This window comes from Macaca fascicularis, chromosome 1 (assembly GCF_037993035.2).
Source record: "Macaca fascicularis isolate 582-1 chromosome 1, T2T-MFA8v1.1".
Taxonomy (NCBI): Eukaryota; Metazoa; Chordata; class Mammalia; order Primates; family Cercopithecidae; genus Macaca; species Macaca fascicularis.
In genome coordinates, this window is record NC_088375.1 from 181,764,830 (window position 1) to 181,785,530 (window position 20,701).

The window sequence follows — 20,701 nt, forward strand, 5'->3', positions numbered from 1 at the left end:
GGGACGCTGAGTGGGGGAAGGTAGTCTAGGGGATCCCATGTGTTGGAGTCTTTGTTTTGTTTTGTTTTCTTTGAGATGGAGTCTCGCCCAGACTGGAGTGCAGTGGCGCATCTCCACTCACTGCAAGCTCCGCCTCCCGGGTTCACACCATTCTCCTGCCTCAGCCTCCCGAGTAGCCCGGCTAATTTTTTTTGTATTTTTAGTAGAGTCGGGGTTTCACTGTGTGAGCCGGGATGGTCTTGATCTCCTGACCTCGTGATCCGCCCGCCTCGGCCTCCCAAAGTGCTGGGATTACAGGCATGAGCCACTGCGCCCGGCCGTGTTGGAGTCTTTAGGCATGAGAGCTAGCTCCTCTGACGTTTCATTTTGAGGTGCCAGACTGGGTTCTTCCCTCTTTGTTTTTAAGGGGAAAAGGAGGGCAGGTCCTTGCCTCCAACAAAAGGGATAGCCTAGTTCTTCTTGAGACACTGGACTTTTATCATTAACATATCGGATTAGAAGCTGACACATTACATCCTCATTCGACCCAAACTTTGGCGAGAAGATTAAGGGTTTGAGGATGGGTCCCTGAGTCCAAACCAAACAGCAGTATTTTATCATCTGTTGCTTTATCCTATGTTTAGTCCTTTCGTTATCCTTCCAGTGTTTTAGCATGAGACCTAGGGGGCTATCCCCAGGGATATCTTTGTTACCATCTTTATCCACCTTCCTCCCTGTCTTGCTTGGGGCATTTCCCATCTTGATGGTTTTGGGGTAAGGTTCAAGTTCCCTTACTGGAAACTTCTTGCCTTTTGGGGTGAGGCTCAGTTTCCCCACTAGAAATATCTTGCATTTTCTACTACTGGAGGTTTGTGTGAGGTTCAATCCCCCCAGGTGGGGATGTCTCGCCTCTTTTTGACCTCTAAGCCACTCCAACCAAGGAATACTTCACCGCCCACCCCCACGGCTTTCTTACCTTAGTCCCAACCACCAAGGAAATACTTTACCAGCTCCCGCAGCTTCTTCTTCCTTGGTCTGTGCACAGAGTCGTTGCAGCAGTATGTGAGGATCCTTTAAGCTACATTGCTGGCCAGTTGTTTTTGTTTTTGTTTTTTTTTGTTTTTCCCATGTTGCTGAGAGCTTGGGTTATTCCTTGCACTAGGTGGGTTCTGATTTCTCCCTGCTGAGGCCGCCACAAGGGGTGGGGCACATGCCTCCTCACGAGAAAGAACCAGAGACCGCCCCTGGAGGGGAATGTATGTAATCACAGGCGAGCGCCCAAATTGTTACATATAAAGTTTCAGTGCCGCAAAAGAAATAGCACTCAAATATAAAATGTTGTTTTTAATTCTCAGCAAGGCAACATACTTCTATAGAAGGGTGCACCCTCACAGATGGAGCAATGTTGAGCACACACCTGGACAAGGAAGGGAAAGGGGTTCTTATCCCTAACGTACGTGGCCCCTGCTGCTATGTCATTCCCCTATTGGCTAGGGTTAGACCACACAGGCTAAACTAATTCTGATTGGCTGATTTAAAGAGAGTGACGGGGTGAGTGCTTTGGCGGGAAAAAAAATGGTTATGCAGGGTGGCCAATGAGCCAGGGCAGAGCAGGTAGCAGGTAATTCAAATGAGTCAGGGTGGAGCAGGTAATTGGAATGAGTTAGGGTGGAGCAGGTGATTGAAATGAGTCAGGGTGGAGCAGGTGATCGGAATGAGTCAGGGTGGCGTAGTAATCGAAAAAGGTTGCTTTACGAGGAAGTTTAAAAGTATAAGGCAAGGAATTGAACATTGAACAGACTGACATATTAATTCTTTGAAGAGAAATTTAGAATTAATATTTAACACCCTGTCTCAAAAACAAAACAAATACAAACAAAAAACAACCTTAAAATGACTTCAGCAAGCTGGAGGATTTGGGTGATAATCCAAATAATAACTACTACTGTTACCAGTGAAGGGTCTTGACTACGAGTTGTCCAGGTTCTTGGCATGTTGAACAAATAATTGGGCAAAATGCACAAACAAAGCAATGGAAGACAAAATCATAGATTTATTGAAGTGAAAGTATACTCCACAGAGTGGGAGCAGGCTGGAGCAAGCAGCTCAAGAGCCCTGATTGCAAAATCTTCCGGGGTTTAAGTACCCTTTAGAGGTTTCCTGTTGGTTACACTCTATGTAAATGAAGACTTGGTAATATGGTTTTGCTGCGTCCCCACCCAAAATCTCACCTTGAATTGTAATAGTCCCCACGTGTCAAGGTCAGGACCAGGTGGATATAATTGAATCACGGAGGCAGCTTCCCCCATACTGTTCTTGTGATAGTGAATGAATTATCATGAGATCTGATAGTTTTATAAGGAGTTCCCCCACCCCACTTCACTCTGCACTTCTCCTTGGTGTCACCACGTGAAGGATGTGTTTGCTTCCCCTTCTGCCATGATTGAAAGTTTCCTGAGGCCTCCCCAACCCTGCAGAACTGTGAGTCAATTAAACTTCTTTCCTTTATAAACTACCCAGTCTCAGGTATTTATTCATAGTAGCATGAAAACGAACTAATACACTTGGCTCACAACCAATCAGCAGCTGAAGTGAAGTTACACCCTATGCAAATTAAGACTTAGCCTGTGACCAATTGGAGGTTGAAGTGATGGCTCCCTGTCTCCAGACCCTATTCTTCCTGCCTCACTAACAATAATTCAACATTTATGGTGACCCAGGCATGGTGCTAAGGATTTAATATACATTACTTAATCTTAGAGGCAAAATAACATTAAAGCTTTTTTTTTTTTTTTGAGACAGAGTTTCGCTCCTTTTGCCCAGGCTGGAGTGCAATGGCGTGACCTCGGCTCACCACAACCTCTGCCTCCCAGGTTCAAGCGATTCTCCTGCCTCAACCCCATGAGTAGCTGGGATTACAGGCATGTGCCACCACACCTGGCTAATTTTGTATTTTTTTAGTAGAGACAGGGTTTCTCCATATTGGCCAGGCTTTCTCGAACTCCCAACCTCAGGTGATCCACCCGCCTCAGCCTCACAAAGTGCTGGGATTACAGACGTGAGCCACCGTGCCCAGCCTAAAAATAACATTAAATTTAAGGAGCTATTGGAGTCGAATTTCCTGGAATCAAATTTAAACCCAATTACTTGCTAGTTGTTTGTCCTCGAGAAAGTTACGTCACCTTTCTGAGTCTTGGTTGCCCCTCATCTGTAAATCGGGATGATAATAATATCTACCCCACAGGATTGTCTAGCAAATGTGAAGTATAAGTGTTAACAATGGTGAGAATGTTGGTGAATCTTCCCAACTCTTGTCTCTGGAGTTGGTTTATTAACTCCATTTTGCAGATGAAGAAATGGGGTTCAGAGAAGTTAAGCAACTTGCCCAAGGACACATCACAAATAAGCAATAGAGCCAAGGCTTGGGCCAAAGGCTGACTGCCAGCAAAACCCACACTTTTAACCCTAAGTAAGAACTATGCCTTCTCCTTCCTGAACTTCATTGCTACCAGGATTGATAAATCTAAAGAAACAAAAATCACATCTTTGCTTTCAACCTCAAAGTTTCCTTCTCTGTTTTCCCCTGGAGGTTACAAAGCCGTCATGTAAATAGGAATCCTGAAAGTTTACTTAAAAACCTAGAAGCACCAAGGTGATATGCAGATTAGCTCCCCCTCCCTGCATTCTTAAATGGCAGATTCAACCTTCTAAAGTCAGCTCCAGAATGCCTTTTTCACTTAAGGCTCCCCTTCTCTCGTTTTTCTCCAGGGCCCCAGATGACCTGTTGGCTAAGGACAGTAGTATAATTTTTCTGTTTTTTCTTTGGTTGCCTGTGTATTTAACGTAATGTCCAGGAAATCACTGCCAAATCCAATGTTGTGCTTTTATTATTTTTTTTAATTGACACATAATAGTGAAATGAAACTGTAAATAAGACCCCAACATCTTCAGATGAGATGGACTTTCTGTGGCTGATAGACACCCAAATTAAGATAATAGGAACCCAGTGGCCATGGTGAGTGAGAGAAGGGCATTCATGCACTCTTTATTCTCAGAGAGGGCAGCTCCAAACAAATATCCTGTTTGCATCTCTGAGCTAAGAGGGTTCCTATAATTGGAGCTCAGACACTGTGACCTGAAAACTCCTCCCACTAGCCTGAAAGGAGCATCCAACAGGCACTCCTGGTTTTTGGACTTAGAAACTACCCACATGGTCTTACATTTAAGTCTTTAACCTACCTTCAGTTAATTTTTGTATATGGTGAAAGGAAGAGGTCCAGTTTCAATAAGCAAACCTAGGAAATACCATTCTGGATGTTGACCTTAGCAACAAATTTATGACTAAGCCCCCAAAAGCAATTGCAACAAAAACAAAAATTGACAAGTGGAACCCAGCTAAAACTAAAGAGCTTCTGCACAGCAAAATAAATTATCAATAGAATAAACAGACAACCTACAGAATGGGAAAAATATTCATAAACTATGCATCTGTCAAAGATCTAATATCAAGAATCTGTAAGAATGTTAATTCAGGCCGGGCGCGGTGGCACAAGCCTGTAATCCCAGCACTTTGGGAGGCCGAGACGGGCGGATCATGAGGTCAGGAGATCGAGACCATCCTGGCTAACACGGTGAAACCCCGTCTCTACTAAAAAATACAAAAAAAAATTAGCCGGGCGAGGTGGCGGGCGCCTGTAGTCCCAGCTACTCGGGAGGCTGAGGCAGGAGAATGGCGTGAACCCGGGAGGCAGAGCTTGCAGTGAGCTGAGATCCGGCCACTGCACTCCAGCCTGGGCGACAGAGCGAGACTCTGTCTCAAAAAAAAAAAAAAAAAAAAAAAAGAATGTTAATTCAAACAGAACACAAATAACTCCATTAAAAATGGGCAAAGGACACGAACAGACACTTCTCAAAAGAAGACATATAGAGAGCCGACAAATATATGAAAAAATGCTCAAAATCACTAATCATTAGATAAATGCAAAACCACATCTCACACCAGTCAGAATGGCTATTACTAAAAAGTCAAAAACATTGTATAAGTGAAAAGGGGACAAAAAAAGAAAAAAAAATCAATTAAATTTTTTGACACATATTTTTTTGAGACAGAGTTTCTCTCTGTCATCCAGGCTGGAGTGCAATGGTGTGATCTTGGCTTCCAGGCTCTAGTGATTCTCCTGCCTCAGCCTCCCAAGTAGCTGGGATTACAGGCATGCACCGTGCTCAGCTGATTTTTGTATTTTTAATAGAGATGGGGTTTGTCCACATTGGCCAGGCTGGTCTCGAGCTCCTGGCCTCAGGTGATCTGCCTGCCTCAGCCTCCCAAAGTGCTAGGAATACAGGCATGAGCCACCATGCCCAGCCAAAATTAAATTTTTTTGTTTAAGTCAAAAAGCAACAGATGCTAACAAAGTTGTGGAGAAAAGAGAACACTTATAGACTGTGGTGGGAATATAAATTAGTTCAGCCACTGTGGAAAGTGGCGTGGAGATTTCTCAGATAATTTAAGGCTGGGCACAGTGGCTCACACCTGTAACCCCAGCACGTTGGAAGGCAGAGATGGGCAGATCGCTTGAGCTCAGGAGTTTGAGACCAGCCTGGGCAACATGGTGAAACCCCATCTCTCCAGAAAAATATATTTTTTTAAATTAACCGGGTGTGATAGTGCATGCCTGTGGTCCCAGCTACTCGGGAGGCTGAGGTGGGAGGATCATTTGAGCCTGGGAGGCACAGGTTTCAGTGAGCCAAGATTGTACCACTGCACTCCAGCCATGAGACCCTGTCTCAAAAAGAAAAACAAAAACAACAACAACAACAACAAAACAAAACAAAAAAACCTTAAAACAGAACTACCATTCCATTGTAAGTAATCCCAGTACTCAGTATATACCCAAAGGAAAATAAATCATTCTACCAAAAATACACATGCATTCATGTGTTCATTGCCATACTAGTCACAATAGTAAAACATGGAATCAACCAAGATGCCCATCAATGGTGGACTATAGGCCGGGCACGGTGGCTGAAGCCTGTAATCCCAGCACTTTGGGAGGCCGAGACGGGCGGATCACGAGGTCAGGAGATCGAGACCATCCTGGCTAACACGGTGAAACCCCGTCTCTACTAAAAAATACAAAAAACTAGCCGGGCGAGGTGGCGGGCGTCTGTGTTCCCAGCTACTCGGGAGGCTGAGGCAGGAGAATGGCGTAAACCCGGAAGGCGGAGCTTGCAGTGAGCTGAGATCCGGCCACTGCACTCCAGCCTGGGCCACAGAGCCAGACTCCTTCTCAAAAAAAAAAAAAATGGTGGACTATATAAAGAAAATGTGATACATATATACACGATGGAACACTATGCCGCTATAAAAAAGAATGAACTCAATGTCTTTTGCAGTAATATGGATGCAGCTGGAGGCCATTATTGTGAGCAAACTAGCTCAGAAACAGAACCAAATACCGCATGCTCTCATTTATAAGTGGGAGCTAAACATTAAATATACATGGACACAAAGGTGGGAACAATAGACACTGGGGACTGCTTGAGTGGGGAAGATGGGAAGGGAGCGTAGGTTGGAAGGCTACCTATAAAGGTACTATGCTTACTACCTGGGTGATGGGATCTTGGTATACCAAGCCTCAGCAACACACAGTTTACCCATGTAACAACAACAAACGTGCTCATGTACCCCTGGAGCCTAAAAGGAAAGTAGAAGAAGGAAACAAAGAAACTACCCAATCAGGACTCAGTTATTTTCAGCCAATGGGGACTGAAATTTAAATCCTTTATTTGCATACGTAGACCTATTTGAGAGCTACAGAGGAAACTTTTCCTGTTTAGGCCAGTTCCCCTCTTCTCCAGAATGTGGTGCAATTTACACCAGAGGCTGTGTCTCCCCAATCTGCAGATTGTTTTTGTTTTTTAAGAAAATAGTCCGGGTGCAGTGGCTCACACCTGTAATTCCAGCACTTTGGAAGGCCAAGGTCAGCGGATCACCTCAGGTCAAGAGTTTAAGACCAGCCTGGCCAACATGGTGAAACCCCGTCTCTACTAAAAATACAAAACTTAGCCAGGCATGGTGGTGTATGCCTGTATTCCTAGCTACTCAGGAGGCTGAGGCAGGAGAATCACTTGAAACCAGGAGACGGAAGGTGCAGCAAGCCAAGATTGTGCCACTGCACTCCAGCCTGGGCAACAAAACGAGACTGTCTCAAAAAAAAAAAAAAAATGCTGGGCGCAGTGGCTCATGCCTGTAATCCCAGCACTTTGGGAGGCCAAGGCAGGTGGATCACAAGGTCAAGAGATCGAGACCATCCTGGCCAACATGGTGAAACCCCGCCTCTACTAAAAATACAAAAATTAGCTGGGTGTGGTGACGCACGCCTGTAGTCCCAGCTATTTGGGAGGCAGAGGCAGGAGAATCACTTGAACCTGGGAGGCGGAGGTTGCAGTGAGCCAAGATTGCGCCACTGAACTCCAGTCCGGATGACAGAGTGAGAATCCATCTCAAAAAAAAAAAAAGAAAAAAGAAAAGAAAGAAAGAAAATGAAGCTTTCTCTCTTTTTCCTCCACAGATCTCATGATCTTTTGTTAACATTTCTTGGCAGGGAAGATGGGATACAAAGTGGCCCCTAGCTCCTTCCAAGCATCATCTGGACGAATGCATCAGCACCTGCAAAAGCCCCTTGAGCTCAGTTGTCATCCCATGTACACTGGGGAGAAATCAGGTAAGCCCTCTCTGATCCAAGACCTCTGATTTTTAGGTGAAAGTCTTGGAGACTTTGTTTTCTTCAGAGAGCCTGACCCTATCTAGGGCCCTGCAGGAAATGCTCACACTTTGTGAGGTACACTCACATTTTTGCAGGGTGTGCTCATGCTTTGTGGGGTATGCTCATGTTTCTGATTTTGTAAGCATGTTCACATTTAAGGGCACTGGAAGGGATGCCTTCATTGGGTCAGTGCAGTGGGTAATCCATGTTCTAAGGGAACGGTCTCTAATCAGCCACCTTCTGATGCTCTGGTGGCTTTCATGTTAAACAAACAAACTCTGGAGAAATTCCTACTTTACTTAAGGCTTTAGATTAAATTAGCCCAGGAAAGTTCAAAGACATGCCAAGATATTTTCTGGAACTCCAGCTGGCTGCATATTATGGCCCATTCTTGTGTACATTTTTAAACTGATGGGCGACTTACATCAAGGAAAATTCAGAGTTCAAATCAGCAACCTGCAACTACAGAGTTAAAATGTGGAGTCTTCTAAGTTCTCTATCTCACTATATTTTTCCCTGACTACTTTTAATCTGTTGACTTTTCTACTGATGTTGAGATAAAACTCACTGTTTATGGTATTACTAATCCCAGGCTACATGGAGATTTTGTTTTTCTTATGCAATTAAGCTGGTTCTAGTTAAAATGTAAACACTCAAAATTTAACCATAAACTCATTTGAAACTGAAGGGAAAAGAAGGGGCAAAAGAGGTTTTTAAAATCAAACTCCAGTGAAAATATGTGGGCTTACTAATTCACAAACACTCATTTATTTTTAAGTCAATTAATTTGGTGGTACCAAGAAGACACAATAGATTCTGATATGTTCATATATGTAAACAAATCTAGATACATACAAATAAAGACCTTATAGCTTTCAAAATTTGGTCCCTCATTAGATGACCTATTGGAGCAAATAAAGTTTAGCCATAAATCAAGTCCCAATTTTATTTAAAAAAACAATTTGGATCCAACTGTCTTTTATAAACCAGTGAGTTTGTATCACTATCTCATGACTAAAATTCTTAAGTGAAAGATATAAGCTCTTTATTTGTATGTGTGTATGTATCTAGATGTGTTTACATATATGTACATATCAGTATCTATTTTGTCTACTTGGTACCACCAAATTGACTTGCAAATAAATAAGTGTTCCTAAATTAGTAAATCCAAATATTTTCCACGCTCTTGTTACTTAAGTAAATCTTTAATAAATAAGCTGGATTTTAAATTGTTGATAAAATAAAATGAAGACGTTTCAGAATTGAAATGTCTTCAGAATTGTCAGCATACATTTTTGCCTGGGTATAGTGGTTTAACGGTTTTATATTTGCCTTTGCTAGATATTTTAAGGTGTCAGAGTTTGGCACAAAGTTTATAAAACTATAAATCCAGCCCAAAATATAATAATTTTTGTTTGTGTGATTTTTTTATAATCAAGTCTAATTTAATATTGTTAGTTTAATGAAAACAGCTGAATCTTCTGAGTTATTGGCAAAATACCCAAGTATTCAACTTTAAGATTCTTACTTAAGTAAAAACCTGATATTAACAGGCTATAAAAGTGGTTAACCAGAAAACAACTTGAAATGATGACTAGTTTTGCCTAATATCTCAGTTGTTATAAATAATCTAGGTAAATTTTTAAAATTAAGTAAAAGTAAACAGAGCACCACAAATGTCTATATATAAACTTTCATGTAATTTGAAATCATAAGGTTATGCTAAATTAAATAATAGGGCTGGGTGCAGTGGTTCACAACTATAATCCCAGCACTTTGGGAGACTGAGGCAGAAGGATTGCTTGAGCCCAGGGAGTCAAGGCTGCAATGAGCCATGATAGTGCGACTGTGCTATCCTATCTACCCACTAGCCTGGGTGACAGAGTGAGACCCTGTCTCTTAAAACAAAACAAAACAGCAAGAAAAGATAAATTCAATGATCCTAACCCTTGCCTTTTCCTGTACATAAAATAACATTTGACAAGATTAATGATTATTCCTCTGTACTCTATTATCAGCTGTACTCTCAGACCAAAACTTTGAAAAGATTTTTCTCTAATGTAACTTCTGAGTACATTTGATGCAATTTCTGAGTACATGAAAAACCTCCACAACCTGTATATAAGCTGTGGGCTGAAACACGGCTTTGGAGCAGTCTGATCGAAACTCTCTACAAGACTCCTCCTGGTTTACAATCTTTAGTAAGATTGAATAAAATGAACCTTAATGCTTTCACCATTTGATGTTTTTAACCAACAGGCCAGGATTGTTAGTGGCTTTGGGATCTTTGACATGTCTCCCAAGTAGGAGATTGGGGAACACAGAGTATGCACTGAATACTTTTATTGATCTACCCTGAATGAACTAAACAAGGCTACTGCTGACCTCTGCAAAGGCAGTTTGGGTGGACAATGGGGTTAGAAGCCAGAGATTCACATTCACAAATATTTTTGTGAGCCAACTTATTGAGCACTAAATTGGGACTCAAGTTAAATTTACTTCCATTAAATTTGAGGCAACAGGCCTGGCACAGTGGCTCATCCCTGTAATCCCAGCACTTTGGGAGGCCGAGAAGGGCAGATCATTTGGGGTCAGGAGTTTGAGACCAGCCTGGCCAACATGGTGAAACCCTGCCTCTACTAAAAATACAGAAAAAATTAGCTGGGCCTGGTGGCGCGCGCTTGTAATCCCAGCTCCTCGGGAGGCTGAGGCAGGAGAATCGCTTGAACCTGGAGGCGGAGGTTGCAGTGAGCCAAGATCAAGCCACTGCACTCCAGCCTGGCCGACACAGCGAGACTCCGTCTCAAAAACAAAAACAAAATGAGGCGCAAACGGGAGGTGAGGCAGTGAAGTTCGCGAGTGCAGACACGCTCAAGGGACTCATTAAATGTCATTTCATTTAAAAAATGAAATTGAGCACATGTGCAAGCAAGGTTCACACCCCATTTAATCTTCACACCACCACGGGGTAGTCACTATTATCCCCATTTTACAAGATTAAAACACTGACGCTGGGAGATTGACAGGGTTACCCCAAATCACATGGAGGAGCTGGGCTTCCCCCCACCTCCTCTGCTCAAGTCTCCCTGTCCCCAAGAGGTGCGGACGGAGGCAACAGCCCCTTGGCCCATAGGTGGAGCAATTGACGAAGGCTTCGCCCGTCGCCGGAACTTCGAGCTCTCAGTGGGAGCCGAGACGGTGCAGGACCCAAGAAGCGCCTTCTTTCCCAGCCTGCGCCCCGATGCTGCGCGTCCTGTGCCTCCTGCGCCCCTGGAGGCCCCTTCGGGCCCGCGGCTGCGCTTCCGATGGTGCGGCCGGGGGCTCCGAGATCCAAGTGCGCGCCCTGGCGGGTCCGGACCAAGGTAAATGCGCCGTCCCGGGGCGCGCCCATGACGCGACTGGAACGAGGCCGGCCCGGAGGCAGCCGGGGGCGGGCAGGCGGGCTGCTCAGTGCGTTGAAGGATTCGATCTCCAGTCCCTCCATCCCAGTTCTAGGCGCCCCAAGCCGCTCCAGGCCCGAGAGGTGGGCGGCCGCCTTAGGGGCTCCGGACTGTAGCTGGGGGCGGGAGGCCTCTGGCAACCTTGGTCTCCTCAAAGGTCCTTTGGGGTCTTCCGACTGCGTGGAAGGGGAGCGGGGTCCGCACAGATAGGACTGGGCCCAGCGGCCCCCAGGCCAGGAGCTGTCAAGTGCGCGTCCCCCTCCCCCGCCAAGGGTCCTGGCCCGGTTCGGGGGTGGAAGCAGCGGAGCCAATCCCGGGAGGCGTGCGGCGACAGCTGGGAGCCCAGTGCGGCAGCGGGGCGGAGTGAGGAGGGTGCTTCTCCAGCTGCGCCCCTGCCCTGGGCCGCTAGCGAACTTTTGCGTCATCTGGCTCCAGGGAAAAGTTTGCTGCTTCTCCGTCTTTTGGCCAAGATCCAGAGTAGTATGGGGAGGGGGCGGTCAAAGTTCGCGGGTCACTGGCAGAAAACGCCTCCGATCGCCTGTTGCGTTTTTGTTGTTTGGACTTGTGGAGCATTCAGTGATGCTGAAAACGCTCCTCATTTGCTTCTCCTGTCTTGGGTCTCCTCCCCCGATCTCATCCCCTGTTCCCTGCGTTTGATACACAGATGGCATTGTACTGTACATTTCGTTGTATTGCTTCCTTTTTACTGGCTTAACACCAAGTTTGAAGGGGGGCTTTGCCATAAAATCCAGTTCCTTGCCCCCTGCTGTTGCCCACTGTTCCCAAGTGTGCATCTACTACCTTCAGTGGAAACGGACAGGCCACCTAATGTCCCACTTGATGAGAATTTCCTTGACCAGGTGGGATTGCTGAACCTTATACCCCCAATCTCATGCTTAGTTCACTACCCAACTGGCAACAGCTCTTAAAACAGTCAAGATTAGTCAAGATTATTCTCCCCACTTACAGATTTAAAAACTGAGACACAGAAGGTTAAGTTATTTGAATCAGGTCTGATTTCAAAGCCTGTGTTCTCAACCATTAGGTAATCACTGGCTCTTCTAGTAATTCGGTGACTCAAAATACAGACTTGTACATCTGTAAATACAAAAGTATCATGGGTTAAAGACCTTTAGGCTCACTTGCGAATGTCGGGAATCATTTTATCCAAAACAGAATGACAGGGATCAGCAGATTAAGCCTCTGCCCCTGCCAGAGAGCACGAAGGGCAGGAAAAGTCAGTGAGAGAAGGAGAGACGGAAACCAAGATGACAGTGCGGAGGAGGCATGGGGACGAGATCACACACCGAGCCCTCCCAGGGAATGAGTTGGGGTCATTTGATGTTCACATTAGAAGCTGCGGGTTCTGCCTTCCACTGGGGCTGATGGCACCAGAGTACTGTTACATTTTACCTGCTGCCCTTGAACTTGAGGTTGGGTGGTGAACCACTCTTCACTGTTCTTAGCGGCTTTATTTCTCATACAGTCATGTATTGCTTAACAACGGGGCTCCATTCTGAGAAATGCATCATTAGGTGATGTGGTCATTGTGGGAGCATCACAGAGTGTACCTACACAATCCTAGATGGGATAGCCTACTGCACACCGAGGCTACGTGGCGTATAGCCTGTTGCTCCTAGAATACAAACCTGGACAGCATGGGACTGGGCTGAATACTGTAGGCAGCTGTAACACAATGGTAAGTATTTATTTATCTGAACATAGAAAAGGCACAGTAAAAATACAGTCGAAAAGATTATTTAAATAGTACACCTGTATTGGGCAGTTACCATAATGGAACTTGCAGGACTAGAAGCTGCCCTGGGTGAGTCGGTGAGTGAATGTGAAGGCCTAGGACAGCAGGGACTGGTTTGGCACCAGGGACTGTTTTCATGGAAAACACACGGACTTGCAGGGGGACAGATGGTTTGGGGATGAAACTGTTCCACCTCAGATCATCAGGCATTAGATTCTCATAAGGAGCGTGCAACAACCTAGATACCTCACATGCGCAGTTCACAATAGGGTTCATACTCCTATGAGACTCTGATGCCACCACTGATCTGATAGGAGGTGGAACTCAGGCGGTAATTCAAGCCATGGGGAGCTGCTATAAACACAGATGAAGCTGCTCACCTCCTGTTGTGTGGCCCAGTTCCTAGCAGGCCACAGACTGGGATGGGTCCACAGCCCTGGGGGTTGGGGACACCTGGCCTAGGACATTACTGTACACTACTGTAAACTCTATAACACTGTACACCTAGGCTACAGTAAATTTACTTTACAAATGTTTCTTTCTTCAATAATAAATTAACCTTAGCTTACTCTGTTTTTACTTTATAAACTTAATTTTTTTCAACTTTTTGACTCTTTTGTAGTAACATTTTGCTTAAAACTTAACACATTGTACAGCTGTACAAAAAAAATTTTTCTTTCTTTAGATCCTTATTTTATAAGCTTTTTAAAGTTTTAATTCTTAAACTTTTTTTTGTTAAAAACAAAAACATAAGCACACACACAAGCCTAGGCCTATCACTGTCTTCCGCCTCCATATCTTGTCCCACTGGAAGGTCTTCAGGGGCGATAACATGCATGGAGCTGTCATCTCCTATGATAATAATCAGGAACACCTACTGAAGGACCTGCCTGAGGCTGTGTTACACTGAACTTTTTTTTTTTTTTTTTAAATAAGTAGGAGTACACTCAGCCAGGCCTGGTACAGTGGCTCACTTGGCTCACTCTTGTAATCCCAGCACTTTGAGAGGGTAAGTAAGGCGGGCAGATTGCTTGAGCCCAGGAGTTTGAGACCAGCCTAGGAAACATGGTGAAACCCCTTCTCTACAAAAAATACAAAAATTATCCAGGCATGGTTGTGCATACCTGTAGCCCCGCTACTCAGGAGGCTGAGGTGGGAGGATGGCTTGAGCTGGGGAGGTCAAGGCTGTCCGATATCAAGGATTCCTGATATTTGCAAGTGAGCCCAAAGTGACCCATGAGTGAGCCATGATCATGTTACTGCACTCCAGCCTGGGCAATAGAGTAAGACCCTGTCTCAAAAAAATTAAAAATAAAAAGTAGGAGTACACTCTAAAATAATGGTAAAAAATAATATTGTAACTATATAAACCCAAAACATAGTCATTTATTATTATTATCAAGTATTATGTTCTGGGCCTAATTGTATGTGCTGTGCTTTTGTACAACTGGTAACGCAGGCTAGTTTACATCAGCCTCACCACCAGCATTTGCGTGTTGCATTGCCCTATGATGCTACAGTGGCACCAGGCAATAGGAATTTTTCAGCTCCGTTATAATCTGATGGGACTTATATGTCTTATACGTGGTCTGTAGCTGACCAACTAAAATATGCTGTGCATGACTGTAATTAATGGCTCTCCTTCAACTCCTTGGCTGGGCACTCAAGGTTTCTCCACCACAAGCTGACCTTTCCATCCTCCCTCCTCTACCCATGGACTCATTTGAAGGTGCGTTACCTCTGTGTTTTGCTCTAGCTGTGCCCTGACTTGGCTCCTCTCCCTTCTTTTCTGCCTGTGGAAATCTTTTTGGAACTCCCTGCTCTGCTGCCCTCTCCCTGACACTGTCCTTTTATGCTTTGTGTTTCTGAACTTGTCTCCCTCCTAGGCTGTTGGCTCTTTGAGAGTGAGGATTGCCAGCTGGGTCCAGCTGTTATTTGAGCAAATCCTCTTTGTTTCCGGACGTCAGTTTCCCCTTCTGTATAGTAAAGGGTTGGTTGTTAAACCAGTTGTTCTCCATACTACCCTCCAGTGGTTTCCTTTTTTTTTTTCTTTGAGATGGTCTTGTTCTGTTGCCCAGGCTGGAGTGCGGTAGCGTGATCTCGGCCCACTGCAGCCTCCGCCTCCTGGGTTCAAGCGATTCTCGTGCCCCAGCCTCCCAAGTACCTAGGATTATAGGGATGTGCCACCGTGCCTGGCTAATTTTTGTCTTTTTAGCAAAGATGGGGTTTCACCATGTTTGTCAGACTGGTCTTAAACTCCTGACCTCAGGTGATCCACCCTCCTCAGCCTCCCAAAGTGTTGGGATTACAGGTGTGAGCCACCATGCCCAACCCTTCCAGTGGTTTCTGTTGACTCCTACCCACACCACCTAGCCTGTGACCCAAGCCATCTGGACAGAAGTGATCCTAGGTCAGCTGCTCAGTGTTATGGTAGGTTCAGTAAGAGTGGGAAGGGTGCAGCATAGCCCCATCCCCGCTACTGGGGCTAGAAGGGCAATGTTCCCAGCATCGGGGCTAGGCTAAGAACACAGGACCTTGGCTGATTCCTCTCTATTTCTCCAGGACCTGGCATGTGGTAGTACAAATTGAATGTTGCACAATTGAATGTTGGCAGCCAAAGACACCCTGCCTGGCTCCTGGGGGGCTCCCAGCTTAAAGTTCAGACACTGTATTAGGTCCGAGACTTGCCCTAGTATCTGGGCGTTTTACACAAACTCTGGCAAGATACTTATGTGCATTATCTCTTTTAATCCTAACAATAACCTTTTTATTATTTCTCTTACAGATCAGGAAATTGAAGTCCAGAAGGGTGAAGTGGTTTGCCCAAGGCCATGGGGTGGGGGTGTGGCTGACTTGTGGCTTGAGCTGAGGGCTGTAAGATTTGGCAGTCAGTATTGCGAGAGGGAGATGTAGGTGGAGACAGGAGATGAAGCTGAAAGATAAGAGTCAGCCAGAGAGAATGGAAGGAAAGAACAGGAAAGCAGAGAGAGGAGGGTCTGCCAGTCCCTGGACACCATGCCTTTATCAGCTTTCTATTACTACCTAACAAATGATCACAAACTTTGTTGCTCAAAGTCACACACACACTTAGCATTTTGTAGTTTCTGTATGTCAGAAGTCCAGGCACAACTTAGCAGAGTTCTCTGCTTCAGGTCTTGCCAGGCGGGGCTGCAGTCGGGAGTTGGCCACGCTTGATGGGAAAGATCTGCTTCCAAGGTCCTCAGGTTGCTGAGACCTGAATTCACCTCCTGGGGTTGTTGGACTGAAGTCCTATTTTCTTGCTGATTGTTGGCTGGGGGCCACCCTCAGCTCCTAGAGGTTGCCCGCAGTCCTTTGCTACTTGACGCGCTCCTTAGGCCCATGAGTTTCTCTAATAAGACAGAGCCTTTTATATACTATAACCGAATTACCGAAGTCACCTCACCTTTGCCAGATAACCTAATCTCGGGAGTGACCTTGTATAACCTTTGCTGTACACTATTGCTTAGAAGCAATTCACAGGTCCCACCCACATGCAAGGGAGGGGATTATTCAGGATGTAAACACGAGGGCCACTCTGGGGATCTTGGATCTAGACTGTTCTGAAGTTTGTGGGGGTCAGGGTCCTTGACTCCTCCAGATCTGGCATCTCTGTATCCACTGCAGTCTCTTCTCCAGAGTTGCCCCATTTTCTGTCCTGGAGCCCTGGAGCTGGAAGTGACCGGATGGCCATCTGCACACCTCTCTGGAGCCTCCAGACCTGCTGGGCTCTAAGAGCTCTTTGCAGGTTTCTGGGGAGGCTAAGGAAGTCCAGTTTGCCTGAATGTTACAGTTCTGCCCCTAGCCATAGTTCTGTAATTCCTGGCTGAAACCCTGTCCCTCGACAGCCCTGAAGCTTTCACTGGCCCTTCCGTGTCTCCGATCAGCTTCCACTGAGAATGCCTACTTCATAAACACTGCTTGTTCACAGACAAAGCCGAGGACCCTGGGAGATAATAATAAGGGGTCTTTGAAGGCCAAAGGATTGGGGCCAGAGTGGGTGCAAGAGCCAGACTGTGGGGGCCTTGTGGTCGATATTAAGAAGTTGAACTTTATTTTGAGGAAAAGAAGGGGAAAGGGGAGGGACGTGGTCAGATTGGGGTAAGAAAGATGACTGTGACCCAAGTGTGGGAACGAATGTGTGTCTTGGGAGGCAGCAAGACTGAGGACTCGAGGGTCAGGTGGGTGATCCGAGGGATGCAGGAAAGAGCCTGTGCCAGGTTAATGGCTGTGAGAAGTGGTGTGAGCCAAGAGGCCTGAGATCTCTTCAAGAGGTTGGATTAGCAGGCCTCAGTGACAGTGCATTTTGTAGGTGAGGGAAGAGCAAGGTGACAGGATCAACTTCTGGGTTGATAGCAAGGTCATTGGCTCACCAATGGAGCAGGACATATCAGTTGAGATATCAAGTAGGCATTTGGCTATTCAGGCCTAGGGTGCAGAGGAGAGCTCTGGGCTCCTGGGCACACATGGGAGCCCTGGATGTACAGGAGGCAGGCGTGTGTGAGCTGTGGAAGGGAGGTCCCTCCTGCCTCTCCTGCCTCAGCTTATCCTGCTCTCCCTCCGCCTGAACTCCTCCAGTTCTGGAAGGCACCCTGCAGTCCCACACCTGGGCCCTCTTCTCTGCCGCTCCCTCTGCCTGCAACAGGCTCCTCTCCTGGACTGCCCCCTTCCCTGCACCTTGCCAATATGCATGCACACACACAGGCACTCGTGCACACACTCACATATGCACCCATGCATGCACACTTACATGCACATATGCACTCTTACATCTTTTGCCTGGCCAGTTCCTACTCTCCTGTCAGCTCTCAGCTTAAAGGCCATTTTGTCCTCTGAGAACTCATTGCTGACCTTCTATACTAGGGCTCCCCTCTGCCCACTGGATGCCCCTTACTTGTTTGTCCTTTTTCTCCAAGTTCTCCTCACAAATAGTAATTGTTTAATGTCTGTCTCCCCCCCCAGGCTGTAGGTTCCATGAGGACAGGCCCTGAGTCTGTCCTGGTCTCTGGAATCATGGTGTCCAGTAGAGGCCAGCACATGGCAAATATATAAATGTACAAATGAGCGAATGAAGAGAATCTGATTGGCCTTAAGGAACTTAGGCAATTAAAATAATTGGGCAGAAGACAAGCAGTGAAGGAGTGCAGAGGCATCACCTGAAAGGTAGAAGGAAGGAAAATGGGGGCCTGCCAAAGCCAAGGCGGGTATGTGTCATTATGCATCTGTCCAAACCCACAGAGTGTACACCGCCAAGAGCGAACCCCAGTGTACACTAGGGCCCCCAGGTGGTGACAGTGCATCCATGTAGGTTCGTCAGTTGCAACACACGTGCCTCTGGTCGGAGATGGGGATTGCGGAAGGGGCTGTGCCTGTGTAGGGACAGGGAGTATATATGTGCACTGTATTGAACTGTATTTTCCACTCCATTTTGCTGTGACCCTAAAACTGCTCTAAGAAAATAATCTATTTATAAATAAATATTATTCTAAGAAGCCAAAGCAGAAAATGATCAAGCGGAGTGTGTTACTGTCAGCAGAGGTTTTTGCCACCGCGAGGTTGAGGCGAGGAGAGAAACGTGTCCCTTGGTTAGTGATGTGGCTATATTCATCACTTTAATGAGAATAATGTCTGCTGAGTGATGGTGCTGGAACCTAGGTTGGAGAAGGTTTGAGTGAATGGAAGGTAAGAAAGTGACTAAATGAGTATAGAAAACTACCAAGAAGCTTGGCTGTTGCTGGTGAAAGTACATTACACAGGTGGGGCCAGGGTTACTGTCTTGTCAAACAGGACAGAACACCAAGCCTCTGTATTTAGTTGCTAACTTCTTATGACAGAGGATCATATTGATCTGTCCCCATGACTGTGCGGTTAGCAAAACCCAGGCTTTGAGAAACCCTATAGGTGAAATGCACCAGGCTCCTCCACAGATAATCTCTGAGGGAAAGACAGGGTCGTGGGGAGCACGTCAGGATTGTAACAGGACTTAAAAGACACATGGCAATTTTAGAAATTAGCAAATCTAAACTATGATACCTAAGGATGTACACCTGGGTGATAAAATTATAAAGAAATGGCCAAGCCTGGTGGCTCACGCCTGTAATCCCACCACTTTGGGAGACCGAGGTGGGTGAATCACCTGAGGTCAGGAGTTCGAGACCAGCCTGACCAACATGGAGAAACCACGTCTCTACTAAAAATACAAAATTAGTCGGGCGTGGTGGCACATGCCTGTAATCCCAGCTACTCGGGAGGCTGAGGCAGGAGAATCACTTGAACCCAGGAGGCGGAGGTTGTGGTGAGCCAGGGCAACAAGAGCGAAACTCTGTCTCAAAAAAAAAATTATAAAGAAATATACAGAGGTGATTACTGTAAGTCAAAGAGTTACTTATTCAGGGGGAAGGAGGGAGCTATGATTGAATCAGGGTGTGTGGTGAGGTTCCTGAGGTGGCCGGCACAGTTCTGTTTCTTGATTTGGGTGGTGGTTTTAAGAGTATTGGCCTTATAACTCCTCACAATCTAGAGGAAGAAGTCTGCTGTGAAGAAAAGATTAAGGCCGCGTGGTAGCTCACACCTGTAATCCCAGCACTTTGGGAGGCCGAGGCAGGCAGATTACTTGAGCTCAAGAGTTTGAGACCAGGCTGGGCGAGATGGTGAAACCTCGTCTCTACAAAAAAAAAACCACAAAAATTAGCCAGGGGTAGTGGCGCATGCTTATAGTCCCAGCTATTTCAGGGATTGAGGGAAGAGAATTGCTTGAGCCCAGGAGGTCGAGGCTGCAGTGAGCCATGTTAACACCACCGTACTCCAGCCTGGGTGACAGAGTTGAGACCCAGTCTAAAAAGAAAAAATGAAAAATTATCCCCCCAAAAAAAGAAAAAAGAAAAGATTAATATGGAGGGAGGGAGTTGTAAAATTAAAGAAGGTGCATGGGTGCAGGTATGCTTGTGTGTGTGTCTGTCTAACAACGGCAGAAGCAGGCGAGGGCTACTGTGGTGGTCATTCTTCCCCTCCCGATTTTGCTCCACGGTTTACAAGCCCTTCCACTTTCTCTCTGAGGCAGAAAGAGCAAGGGGTTTTCCCTCCATTTTATGGTTGGGAAAATTGAGGCCTGCCTGAGTGTGACTTGTGCCAAGTCACTCTGGTCATCTAGGGCAGAGGCTGCCCAGAGCCCAGGCCTCCTGCCTCCAGTCCCCAGCCCACAGCTCAGGATTAGGCAGAGCCAGCTACTTGCCCATGGCTGCCCTGACTTCTTACAGGGATCACTGAGATTCTGATGAACAGACCTCGTGCCCGCAATGCCTTGGGGAACGTCTTCGTCAGTGAGGTAAGAAAGGGTGGGCGCCAGGGTGGGCTGGGGATGGGCTGGGGATGGGCTGGGAGGATCTAACTGGGTGTCCTCTGTAGCTGCTGGAAACTCTGGCCCAGCTGCGGGAGGACCGGCAAGTGCGTGTCCTGCTCTTCAGAAGTGGAGTGAAGGGTGTGTTCTGTGCAGGTAGGTTCTCTCTCCTGCCGCCATCCGGGCTCCGCGCGGTGCCCACCAGCCTCCAGGGGTTGGGGAAAGCCTCAGATCAGCTCCAGTATGGGACTCATTGTTGCCATCTGACAGATGTGAATGCAGACTCGGGGAGGAAAATTCCCTTGCCTAGGATCACATAGCTAGTAAGAGGTAGGATAGACTTTAGTTGAAACTTGGCCCCTCTAACCCTTAGATCCTAGTTATTTCGGCTATGCCATGCTTTGTT

The 20,701-nt window shown here is 46.3% G+C and overlaps 1 protein-coding gene across 18 annotated transcripts in view; it reads left to right on the plus strand.

Annotated features, from left to right (window-relative positions):
- ECHDC2 (enoyl-CoA hydratase domain containing 2) overlaps nt 1-20,701 on the plus strand; it is a 50,807-nt gene that overhangs the window by 14,148 nt on the left and 15,958 nt on the right. For 16 of the 18 annotated variants that reach the window (XR_010578435.2, XR_012420097.1, XM_005543343.4 and 13 more), the window contains exons 1-3: nt 10,920-11,107; nt 20,216-20,283; nt 20,364-20,451. Coding sequence is in view for 16 of the 18 variants with exons in the window: in XM_005543343.4 (XP_005543400.2) it covers nt 10,987-11,107; nt 20,216-20,283; nt 20,364-20,451 (277 nt within the window). In the remaining 2 variants the exon portion in view is untranslated. Of the gene's footprint in view, nt 1-7,583; nt 7,704-10,919; nt 11,108-20,215; nt 20,284-20,363; nt 20,452-20,701 lie in introns of those variants that run through there. The other 2 variants (XM_005543347.4, XM_074006418.1) reach the window with 1 other exon arrangement.